Source organism: Tamandua tetradactyla, chromosome 23, assembly GCF_023851605.1.
Source record: "Tamandua tetradactyla isolate mTamTet1 chromosome 23, mTamTet1.pri, whole genome shotgun sequence".
NCBI classification, from domain to species: Eukaryota; Metazoa; Chordata; class Mammalia; order Pilosa; family Myrmecophagidae; genus Tamandua; species Tamandua tetradactyla.
Genome location: NC_135349.1, coordinates 32,156,227 through 32,169,397, shown reverse-complemented (window position 1 = coordinate 32,169,397; position 13,171 = coordinate 32,156,227). Strand labels below are relative to the sequence as shown.

Below are 13,171 nucleotides of genomic sequence, written 5' to 3'. Positions count from 1 at the left end.
GACAAATTCTTTCAGAACTTCTTTGTCTGTGAAAACTTTAATCTCTCCCTCAATTTTTTTTTTTTTTTTTTTTTTTTTGGTGCATTGTCCAGAAATCGAACCTGTTTCCCTCAATTTTTATTTTATTTTATTTTTGACACGGGCAGGCACCGGGAATCGAACCCAGGTTCTCTGGCATGGCAGGCAAGCATTCTTGCCTGCTGAGCCACTGTGGCCCTGTTTCCCTCAATTTTGAAGTACAGTTTGGCTGGGTACAGAATTCTTGGCTGGAATTCTTTTGCTTTCAGGATAAAAAAGAATTTTTTTTTCAGCATCATACCACTGCCTTCTCACCTCCAGGGTGCTGGTTGAGTATTCTAAACTCAGTCTTATTTGATTTCCTTTGTATGTAGTAGATTGTTTTCCTCATGCCACCTTCAGGATTTTCTGTTCTCTTCAACATTTGACAGACTGATTAGTATGTGCCTTGGGGAAGGCCTATTTGGGTTAATTCTGTTTGGAGTTCTTTGGACTTCTTTAACTTGTATATTTATATCCTTTATGAGGTTGGGAAGTTTTCCCCCATTATGTCCCCAACTATTCTTCCTAGCCCTTTACTCCTGTCTTCTCCTTCGGGACACCAGTGATTCTTGTATTTCTGTGCTTTGTTTTGTCTATCATTTCCCTGAGTTCCTATTCAAATTGTTCCATCTTTTTTGTCATTTGTTGTTTTGAATCTTCAAAGTCAATTATCCTGTGCTCTATATCATTTATTCTTTCTTCTGTCTCTTCAAATCTGTGTTCTGTGCCTCTAGTATGTTTTTCGCTTTGTTTTGTTTTGCATGGGCAGGCACTGGGAATCGAACCCAGGTCTCTGGCATGGCAGGCGAGAATTCTGCCTGAGCCACTGTCACACCACCCTAGTATGTTTTTTATTTAGTCAACAGAGTTTTTAATCTCTGTGATATCCACTATTTCTCTATTTATTCTTTCAAGTTCCTCTTTATGCTTTTCTACTGTCTTCTTGATCTCCTTTATGTCATTTGCTATCCCACTTATTTTATTAAGTAGAGTTGTATGAACATCTTTAATTAGTTTTTCCAATGTCTGTGTCTCCTTTGATGTTTTAATTTGATCATTAGACAGGGCTATATGTGTCTGCATTGTGATATGCCTAGTGATCTTCTGCTGTTTTGTGGCATGTAAATATCTTGATTGATCTACTTTGGGAGTTGATTTCTTTCAGTAGTCTAAGACCTTGTGTTTGCTGAATAGATGAACACAGGGAGCAGGGTACAGGGTGGGGCACTCAGTGTGGTGATTTGTTTCAGGGCAGGTATGGGCGCAGGTTGGGGATAACCTAGAAGCTTCCAGGGGCACCCCACCCTGAGCCTATGGTCTCCATGCCATCCACCCACTGTGGTGGTGACGGGAGTGGCAGGTTGTGGGTGCCATCTGCACCACCCCTCCCCCCCACCTGGCCACCTCCCTGGCTGAGCATCTGCTTCCTCCCTGTCCAGATTCCTGGGAAATCCCTGCCCTGGCCGTGCCTCCTCCCCTGGGGTGGGAGACACAGCGCACCCAGGACCAGGGTTCCTCCTGCTTCCTCCCCGGCTTCCAGTGGGTTGCTCTGAGCAGTTTCCCACCCCTCGTCTCACAGATTTGGAGATAGGAGCCCAGGTCCAGGTGGCATCTGCCTGGGCCCGAGAGGCCATGTGCACATGGGCCAGGTCCCCCCAGAGGTTGTGAATGTGGGTGCCGAGCAGCCAGGGAGGATAGAGCTGTGTGGGTGCACAGGTCTGGGAAGCGTAATCCTGCTGTGCGCTAGTCTAAGGCCTGGGGCCCTTTGTGCACATGTGTAGAGCTGTGGCAGCAGGTCAGCATTCTGCCTTCGTGGGTTGGGGGTAGATGTGACCTGGCTGCATAGGTCAGCACTTTCGCAGAGCTGAGAAGTGCGGCTGAGGGCCATGCACACGTGCAGTCCTAGGACTGCTGTAAAGTCGAGTCTCAGAGCTGAATGATGTGATTGGGGTCTGTGCGCATGCGTGGTCCTGGGAGTGCTGTAAACGAATGTGCTGAGCTCAGGGAGGGCAGGGTGAGGCTGTGCAGCACTATGGGGGGTAGGCAGGGGTAGCCCAGTTATGGAGGACAGTGCCCACAGCCTTTATGCTCTGGCAACAGCCTGCAGGGAACAGGGAGGGGGAGGTAGTGCTCAGGAGGGGTGCAGGAGAGGCAGGTTGGGCTGCACTTGGGGTGGGAGTGGGGGGCAGATACGTGCACTGGGGGTTGGGGGTGCCTGGAGCATGGGGAACAGGTGATGGGGTTCAGGTGCGTGGGGTGTGGGGTGAGTCGCTGGTCATGGGGCTGCGCTGGTGAGGGTAGCACACCCAAAGAATGCGGCCTGGCTTACTTCCTAGTCCCGGGCTCCCATCCATGCACTCCCGCAGGCTCCACCACTCCACTCCTCTGTGCCATGCTCCAGCTTTCTTCCTCTCAGTTCCTCGGCCTCCGCCACCAGAGCTACTGCATATGGTGCAGAAGGCTCTCCCAGGTCAGCCGCACTCCCGAATCACCATCCCAGTCGCCCTGGGCCCGTCCCTTCTCTAACTTTTCCGTGCAGCAGGACTAAGCTCGAGCTAGTCTAGATAGTCATCGTCCCAGAAGTCCAGCCATGCATGTTATTAGCTTTTTAATACATTATTATATACTTCCACAATTTGTAAATCCAAATAAATATGAATACACACACACACACACATATATCTCCCTTTTTCTTAAACAGAAGGTTACCTACTATATATATTTTTATTTTTCAGTCAGCATTACTGAATATAGATCCTTATCAGTACTTGGATATATATCCTTATCAGTACATTGAAGCTTTATCATGCTCTTAAAAGTTGTTTAGTATTCCATTAAATGGTTGTACTATAGTTTATTTAACCTGTTCCCAGCTGAGGGCCATTTGGATCCTTTCCCAACTTTTACTATTACAAATTATGCCATAATGAATAAACCTTGTACAGCCATTAATTTGGATATGTGTGGCTAAAATGTAGGATAAATACATTGAAGTTGATTTTCAGGCTAAAGGACACATGCATTTGTAATTCTGATAGCTTATGTCGATTTTCCCTCCCTGGGTGTGGTGCTAATGTGCACACCATCAACGGTGTATGAAAAATCTGTTTTGCCAGATCCTCCCTGACAGTGTGCTGTGAAACTTTTAAATTTTGCCAAACTGATAGGGAAACATAATATCTCAATATAGTATCAATATGCATTTCTGTATTACAATTGCAGTTAGACCTCATTAGGTAAGTTTAACGGCCACATATTTCATTTCTGTGAACTGTGGTTTTACATATTTTGCCCATTTTTATTGGGTTCTTGCCCTTTTTCTTATTGATTTCTAGGAGCTCTTTATATGTTAAGGAGATCAGTACTTTAAGGATGAGAGTGGTGAAGAAGAGGTGCTGTTAGCTGATTTTAAGTCACCTGGTACAAAACTATAGGCCACCAATATATGCTCACTTATATCTGACTCTTCTGTGGATCATTTCTATAACCTTACCATTTAACCTTTCCTCCTCCTGGGCAGGAAGGGAAGAGTGATGTGCTGAACATCTCCAAGATCATGGATCTCACCTCTGTGTGCTCTCTCCATGCCCCCACCTTAGCAGGAGATATCAAGATGGATGAAATGTCATTGAGAAGTCGGGCTTTACTGGGCCAGATAAGTCCTGACCCTAGAAGGTCCAGCCTTTTCAGAACATCAGCTAGTTCCATCTCCCTACCCCAAATTATTGACAGCCCCTTCCAACATGAAAAAGTTGGAATGGCCATAGCCCAGATACCCCTAAAGAGAAGGATGGAAAGATCAAAGGTGATGATGGAGGTAAACAGATAAGGTAGGGTTTAACAAACAAATATGATTGCTGAATCATTAAAATTGATATTTATTTTAGTCTCCAGTATCATAGAACAGCTAGAAGTAAAAACCTAAAATTGTGGAATTGTAAACTCTGAAATCTGTTCTACAACTAATTGTTGTGCTGTGTTTTGAAATGTATTGCTTTTTTGTACATGTTACTTTTCACACACACACACAAAAAAAGGTGATTGTGGTGATAAAATAATATTTATTCCTTCTAGCTACCTATGTTTTGGAGTAGCTAGAAGGAAAAATCTGAGATGATGGTATGGTTGCCCATGACAAACTCTGGGATCTGTCCTATAACTGCTTTTTGAAGAGTGCTTTGAAAACTATTGCTTTTTCCTTTCTTTGCTTCGTATATGTGTTATATTATACAATAAAAAAAGTTTTAAAAAAAGAGTAGGGGCTTTAAATTGATAGATGCGTAAAAAATATGGATAAAAATAAATAATAAAGGGAACAAAGGTTAAAATAAATTGAATAGATTGAAATGCTAATGGTCAATGGGGGTGAGAGGTATGATATGTATGAGTTTTTTCTTTTTTCCTTTTTATTTTTTTTTCTGGAGTAATGCAACTGTTCAAAAAAATGATCATGGTGATGAATACACAACTATGTGATGATATTGCGAGCCACTGATTTTATACCATGCATGGAATGTTTGTATATCAAGAATGTTTGTATGTTTGTATGATAAGTTTTTAAAATAAAAAAAAGAATAAGGGCTTTAGACTTGGGATCAGGGTTAAGGTTAGGATTAGAGTTAGGGTGAGGGATAGAGTCCCTGGGAATCTGTGTTTTGACAAGAGGTGACTCTGATGTCATTGGTTTAGGAAGCCTGACTTTAGATGACCCTCTTCATATCCCTTTCAGCACAAGGAGTTTTTGATTCTTAGAAAATACCTCCTGTGTCATCAGGATTGAGCCACGGTGTGTGTTTTCTACAGCAGGATTATTTGCAGGGGCTGGAAGAGCTACCATTTGGTGCCATCTAGCATCCAGAGGAAGAATCCCCTCACCGACCTCTGCACCCAGAGACTCGGAGAAGTTAAAAACTTTATCCAAGATCACACAAGCTACTTTATAGCTAAAATGTCATTACTTGAACACCTTCAATGACAGGAAGCTCACTCTTTCTGACAATGGTTTTGTAGATCAGGCTGACCTGGGCTTGAATTCCCAGCCCTGCCACTCTCTAGAAATATGGGATTAGATAAGTGATGTTACTTTGCAGCCTCAATTTCTTCATCTGTCAGATAGGCCTACCTCATAGGGGCTAATATGAATTTAAAAGATTTGCTTCTAAAATGCTTACCATTGTGTCTGGCACATAGCAAACACTCAATAAACTGTATCCATTAGGGGCTAGGCTAGCATAAATGTGTGAAGGAGGGAGTGGTGGGAACCATGTTGAGCTGAAGAGTTTATGTCTCCTCTAAAGTTTTCAAATCCAAATTTTCTTAAAATCTAAGGATCAAACAAAACATAACTGAGGGCCAAATCTGGTCCTTTGGACTCCCAGTTTGTAGTTCTTGGCCTAGGCCATTTGGGGATGACTTGAATTGCTAATATTTTCTTTCACCTACTCCTTTTCTTTGTTTCAGTCCACATTGAAGACCAAAAGAGATACAGTGAAAGGCTACTTCCTGGCTGGTGGGGACATTGTGTGGTGGCCAGTAAGTGGTCTTTGGTTCCATTCAAGACACTTCGCTAAAAATCTTCATGTGTTTATTTTCTGTCAAAGAATCTTTGGCTCCATGTTGTCTGGAGGCTACAGTCTAAGCTAGACAAGGCCTAGCTCCACCTCAGTTTCACTTAAACGAGAGAATTTATCAGCTCATCTAAGTGAAAGATCTAGGGTTGACTGCTCCCGGTATGGGGGAATACAGGGGCTCAAATAATGCTACCAGAACCTGGTTTCTCTGTCTTCCTACCCACCTACCAATCTTTACTTTCTTTCTCTCTCTCTCTCTTTCTTTTCTTTTCTTTTCTTTTCTTCTTTCTTTCTTTCTTTCTTTCTTTCTTTCTTTCTTTCTTTCTTTCTTTCTTTCTTTCTTTCTTTCTTCTTTCCTTCTTTCTTTCTTTCCTTCCTTCCTTCCTTCCTTCCTTCCTCCTTCCTTCCTCCTTCCTTCCTTCCCTCCCTCCCTCCCTCCCTCCCTCCCTCCCTCCCTCCCTCCCTCCCTCTCTCTCTCTCTCTCTCTCTCTTTCTTTCTTTCTTTCTCCTTCTCTTCTGATTCTGGACACTATTTCCAAATGGGCTTGCCTTTTACAGAAACAAGATGGCAGATAGTGATCCAGACCTTTCATCCTCTTAAGTTCCAGCCAAGCATCAGAAGGGTATCTGCCTCCACGGTGGTATTCCTGGAAAATATCTATGATTCAGTCCCATGCCCATCCTTCAGCCAATCACCATAGCCAGAGTACTTTGATGTGCTGATTGGCTCAAGCCTAGGTCGCATGCTTACTGCCTTAATTTGGGGAGAAGAGCTGGAGCCTCCCTTGAGCATATGGAATAAGAAATGAGAGAAGCTAGATCCTGAAAGAAAATTGTAAGCCATTACTAGAAGAAGGTGGAGTGGATACTGACAACACAAATAAGGATGTGCAAAAAAGCCCATTAGTATTTTCAAGTGTATCTAAGGAAAACATATGCTACATGAAAATATACTACATGAGCCCTAGATAGGGGATCAGGAATAATAATTTTACGTATGTTCTCCTAATATAAGGGGGGGGCAGAATCTGTGAACTAATAAAAGGGAAGTCATCTCCCACATTCAGTGTGTCCAAGCAATGCAGACTTTAAAATGCAGAGATAACAGGTATCTGAGTGTGTGGAAGATGAAATTTCTGAATATGATAACCATACTGTCCCCAAATGGTATCAACCATATACTTCAGATTATATTTTCAACTAATTCATTCAACAAATAAACAGCCCCAATAAGGTAACTACATAGGTAAATATAGAAGACGGCGTGTGTTCATTTTTATTGTAACATCTTTATCCTGTCTGATTGAAGAGACAATTGCATAATAATTATAAATCTATATTTATGAGGATAAAATGTATAAATACATAATTTATATGACAATAATAGCACAAAAGAGAGGGTAAATAATGGGCTTATATGGGAGCAGATATTTTGTACTCTTGTTAGAAATTTGGTACTAGTCTGTACTACATTATTACACGTTAAGAAAATAAATTTAAATACATAAAAGAAAAAATGGAATGAAAATGGCACAATAGAAAATATCTATTTTACATAGAAGGCAGAAGCAGAACAGAGAAACAAAAAAGACATAAGATATATAGAAAATACAAAGCAATATGACAAATGTAAACCCTGCCTTATCAATTTTACATTAGATTTAAATGGATTAAGCACTCTGATACAAAGAAGATATTGGCAGAATGGATTTTTTTTAATAAGCCATAATTCAACTATATGTTATCTACAAGAGACAAATTTAGATTCAAAGGCACAAATGGGTTGAAAGTAAAAATGATGGAAAAAATATGCCATGTAAATAGTAACCAAAACTGAGCTGGAGTGGCTAAAATAATACCAGATAAAACAGACTTTAAGACAAAAAAATTGTATTAGAGACAATGAAGGACATTTTACAATGACAAAAGAGTCAATCCATCAAGAAGATAAGTAATCATAAACATATATGTCCAAAAAATGAAGCAAAAACTGACAGAATTGAAGAAAGCAATAGACAACTCAATCATAATACTTGGAGATTCCAGTACGCCACTTTCAGTAATTAATAGAACTAGGAGGAAATCAACAAGGAAATAGAAGATTTGAACAACATTTTAACCAACTAGACCTGACAGACATTAATAGAACACGTTACCCAAAAAGAACATATTATTCTTATATGTACATGCAGTATTCTCCAGGATAGCCCATATGTTAAGCCATAAATAAGTCTCAGTAAATTTAAAAGGACTGAAATCATACAAGGTATGTTTCTAGTCCACTATGAATGAAATTAGGCATGAATAGCAGAAGGAAGTTAAGAAAATTCACCAAAAAATGTGGAAATTAAACAACACCCCCCCAAATAATCCATGGGTCAAAAAAGATATCACAAGGGAAATTAGAAAATACCTTGAAATGAAAGAAAATTAGGATACAACACACAGAACTTAAGGGATGTAGCTAAGGCAGTTCTTAGAGGGAAATTTATACTCTAAATGCTTATATTAAAAAAGAAGAAAAATGTTGAATCAATAACTGGACCTTTCACAATAGGAAGCTAAAAAAAGAACAGCAAAGTAAGGCAAAACAAGCAGAAAAGAAGGAAATAATGAATGGAAGAATAACAGAGAAGATCAATGAAACCAAAAGCTGCTTCTCTGGAAACATCAGCAAAATTGACAGACAGACTTTTTGCTAGATCATTCAAGAAAAAAAAAAGAGAGAGAAGATTCAAAATATTTGAATCAGGAATGAAAGAGGGGACATTACTACCAATCTTACAGAAATAAAAAGAATTATAAGGGAATGTTATGATCAATTGCATGCCAAAAATTAAGTAATCTAGATGAAATGAAAAAATTCCTAGAAAGATAAAGACTACTGACTCAAGACGAAATAGAAAACCTGAATTATACTTATAAAGGGCAAAAATATTGATTAATAATTACAAACCAGATAAAGACATTGAAAGGAAAAAAAACACTACAAAATGATATCTCTGGTGATATAGTCTCAAAAGTACTGAGTAATATATCAAAAATTACATACCCTGATTTATCCTACAAATGCAAAGTTGGTTCAACAGACAAAAGTGTCTATTAATGTAAAACACTGAGTGCATGGGTGATTCAGTGGTAGAATGCCCATCACCACGTGGGAGACCCGGGTTCATTTCCTGGCACATGCAGCCAAAAACAAAAAATTAAAAGAAACTGTAATACACCATATGTGCTGGTTTGAAAAAGTTTATGTATCCTAGAAAAGCCATATTTTAATCCTAATCAACCTTGTGGGAACAACAGTTTCTTCTAATCCCTATTCAATACTGTATGCTGGAAACTTTAATTAGCTTATCTCCACGGAGATGTGACTCAATCAAGTGTGGGTATTCAACTTAATTAGGTGGAGATGTATCTCCACCCATTCTAGGTGGGTCTTGATTGATTTTACTAGAATCCTTTAAAAAGAAAAAGCTAGAAAACAAGAAAGCCACATGATTCTGAGAGAGCAGAGAGCATGGCAGAATCAGGAAGCAGAGAGTCCACCAGCCAGCGAAGGAAAACGCCTCCCGGCCAGCTGGAGAGGAGGCCAGCAGATGACGGCAGTTTCACCATGTGCCTTTCCACTTGAGAGAGAAACCCTGAACTTCATTGGCCTTTTGAATCAAGGTATCTTTCTCTGGATGCCTTTGATTGGACATTTCTATAGACTTGTTTTAATTGGGACATTTTCTCAACCTTAGAGCTATAAACTAGCAACCTATTAAATTCCCCCTTTTAAAAGCCATTCCGTTTCTGGTATATTGCATTCTGGCAGCTAGCAAACTAGAGCACCATTAACGAGATTAAGGACAAAACCCATATGATTATGTTAATAGACAGAGGAAAATCATTTAACAAAACCCAACACCCTTTGGTGATAAAACACTCAAGCTAAGAATAGAAGGAAAACTCCTCAGTCTGATAAAGGGCATCTACAGAAACTCACAGCTAACCTCACAGTTAATAGTGAAAGATTGAAAGCTTTCCCTCTATGATCAGGAACAAGACAAGGACCCCTCTCACCATTTCTGTTCAACATTTTGCTGGAGGTTCTATACAAGGGAATTTGGCAAGAAAAAGAAGTAAAATCATCCAGATAGAAAAAGAAGAATAAAGCTATCTCTATTAACAGATAATATGATATTGTATGCAGAAAACCCAAAGCAATCCATAAAAATCCTGAGTTGTTGAATGGGTTCGGTAAGATTTCAGAATATAAGATCAATATACAAAAATCAATCGTATTTCAATACAATGGCAATGAGCAATCTGAAAAACAATAAAGGAAACAATTCCAATATAACAGCATCAAAAAGAATAAAATATTTAGCAACAAACTTAAAATAAATGCAAATATTTATACACTGAAAACATTATTCAAAGAAATCAAAGAAGAACTAAATGTTTGGGAAGACCTCTGTGTTCATGGATTTAGAAATACTTAATATTGTTAAGATGGCAATATTCCCCAAACTAACTTACAGATTTAATGCGATCCCTATAAAAATCCCATCTGGCTTTTTTTTTTTACTTGCAGAAATTGACAAGCTGACCCTAAAATTCATATCAAAATGCAAAGGATCCAGAATAGTCAAAACAATGTTGAAAAGGAAGAACGAAGTTGGAGGACTCACACTTCTCAATTTCAAAGCTTACTACAAAGCATATTAATCAAGAGAGTGTGGTACAGGCATGATGATAGACATACAGATCAATGGAATAGAATTAAGAATCCAAAACCAAACCCATACATCTAGATAAACTGATTTTCAATATAGGTCCCAAGAAAATTCAATGAGGGAAAGAATAGTCTTTTCAACAAATGGTGTTCATACAAGTGGCTATTCATAGACGAAAGAATGAAGTTGGGCCCCTACCTCCACCATATTCAGACAATTAACTCAAAATGGGTTAAAAACCCGAAAGCAAGAGCTAAAAACATAAAACTCTTAGAAGAAAATTGGGTATAATATTTGCGACCTTGGATTGGACAACAGTTTCTTAGATATATAAAAAACACAAGCAACAAAAATATAGATAAATTGAACTTTATAGAAAAAAAATTGCACTGCAAAGGATACTATCAAGAAAAAAAAAGACAATCCCTAGACTGGGAGAAAATATTTGCCCTTATATATGATGAGGGACTAGTATCCAGAGTATATAAAGAACTGTCTTACAACTCAGCAATAAAAAAGACAAATAAATTCAAGTAAAAATTGGGGTAAATTCAATTAGACATTGTCCCAAAGAGTATATACAAATAACCAACAAGCACATAAAAAAATACTCAACATTATTAGTCATTAGGGAGATGTAGCTCAAAACTGCAATTAGTTACCACTTCATATTCACTAGGATGGCTAAAATAAAAAATACAGATAATAACAACTGTTGAGGAAGATTTGGAAACATTGCAACTCTCAACAATTTTGGTGAAATTGTAATATGGTACAGCTGCTTTGGAAAATCTTAGGCAGTTTCCTAAAAGTTAAACATGGAGCTACCATATGAGCCAACAATTTCATGCCTAAGTATATACCCAAGAGAACTGATGAATGGATAAGCAAAAAATGGTATAGGCCTACAATAAAATATTATTCAACCATAAAAAGGAATGAAGTAGTGATATGTGCTGAAAAATGGATAAACCTGTATAGCTATTATGCTAACTGAAAGAAACCAGACACAGAGAATCATATATGATTCATTTATACGAAATATAAAGAATAAGCAAACAGATACAGAAAGTAGATTAATGATTGCTAGGGGCTGGGAGGAGGGGAAATGTGGAGTATCTGCTAATGGGTACGGGTATGCAGTTTCTTTTTGTGGTGATGAAAATGTTTTGGAATGAAATGGTAGTGATGATTGTAAAATTTTATGAATCTACTAAAAGTCACTGAATTGTACACCTTAAAAGGATGAATTTAATGGTATGTGAATTATATCTCAATTTTGAAATGGAAAAAGGGCATGTAGAATGGGAGGGTTTGTTGCAGGCATGGTCCCAGACCGTGCACCTTCCCAACTCCCCCCCAAAAAAGTAGATGTTTGGGATGAGCTGACAGAGCCCCATCCCCACAACACCTTTCCCACAGATCCCACCTTCCCTGAGCCCAGACTGAATGAGAACTCAGGTGTTCTGTGAGTAGGATGGTAATCGTGGGGATCCTGGCCCTGAGGGACCCTGAGCGTAGAGCAGAAATCTCCTTTTTCTTTAACTCGCTTCTGGATACACCCTGTTTCGGTTTGCTAAAGCTGCCGAGATGAAATATACCAGAAGTGGATTGACTTTTATAAAAGGGATTTATTAAGTGCAAGTTTACAGGCCATCTAAATATTCAGATTAAGACACCACCAAGAGCATACCTTTACTCAAGAAAAGCCGATCACTTCCATGGTTTCTCTGTCCACTGCGAAGGCACATGGCTGGCATCTCCTGGTCCTATGCTCGCAGGTTGCATTGCTTTCAGCTTCTGATTCCAGCAGCTTTCTATGCCGGCTCTCCAGACTTCTCCAAATATCTGTGTCTGGTTTCTGCTCTCTGTATCAGCTCTGGGCTCTTTCTCTCTCTGTTAGCTCTTTTAAGGGCTCCAGTAAACTAATTAAGACCCACCTTGAATGGGTGTGGTCACGTCTCCGTGGAAACAGCCTAATCAAAATATCCCACCCACAAGAAGTCTGCCCCCACAAGATTGGATTAGAAGAAGACCATGGCTTTTCCAGGGTTTATAACAGTTTCAAATCAGCACACCCTTCACCTTGGCTGATTCCAAGCTGTGACTCAGGAAGGGACCAAAACAGTTGAATCCATTTGGGCATCTGGGTACTGGAGGTTGGGGAAGTGCTCAGTGTCACAGTCACAAAGTGTTTGTACTGCAGGGAATCTTAGAGACCATGTCCTTCTATCCACCACCCATTCTACATTGCAGGAAACAGACCCAGACAGTTTGTGATTCATCTAAATTGAGTGTTTTGGTCAAAGTTATTTCGGTCACGTATCAGAAATGTGCTCAGTCTGGCTTAGGTGGCAGGAGAATCTATTCTAATGATGCAGGACCTGAGACTGGCTGAGAATCAGGGACTGGAAAGCCAATAGGAAGTATTAACAATGATGAGTCCAGGGCAGGCCACGGTGGCTCAGCAGGTAAGAATGCTCGCCTGCCATGCCAGAGGACCCGGGTTCAATTCCTGGTGCCTGCCCGTGTTAAAAAAAAACAATGATGAGTCCATGTCTGAGCACGCTCCTCTCTGGTTTACACATCTGCAGTCCAAGGGACCAGAGAAGACTGTGTCCCAGTTCCAAATTCCCAAGAATTGTCCCAGTTTGGGTCAGGTACCAGGCCTGGTCAAATCCAGTAAGACAAGGGATTGGGGTCATCGAGTGTCGTCTTGCTACTTCTACCAGGAGGGGGGTTATCTGCTTTGGTAAGTTAGAAGCAGAAATGAAGAGTAATGCAGGTTTCCTGATTCTCAGCATGAAACACTTTTTA

At 39.7% G+C, this 13,171-nt stretch overlaps 1 protein-coding gene across 2 annotated transcripts in view; it reads left to right on the top strand.

Moving 5' to 3' along the window:
- Positions 1–13,171, top strand: part of SLC5A11 (solute carrier family 5 member 11) — a 72,858-nt gene that overhangs the window by 11,890 nt on the left and 47,797 nt on the right. For both annotated transcript variants that reach the window (XM_077141501.1, XM_077141500.1), the window contains exon 3: positions 5,521–5,592. In XM_077141501.1, coding sequence (XP_076997616.1) covers positions 5,521–5,592 — 72 coding nt within the window. The remainder of the gene's footprint in view (positions 1–5,520; positions 5,593–13,171) is intronic.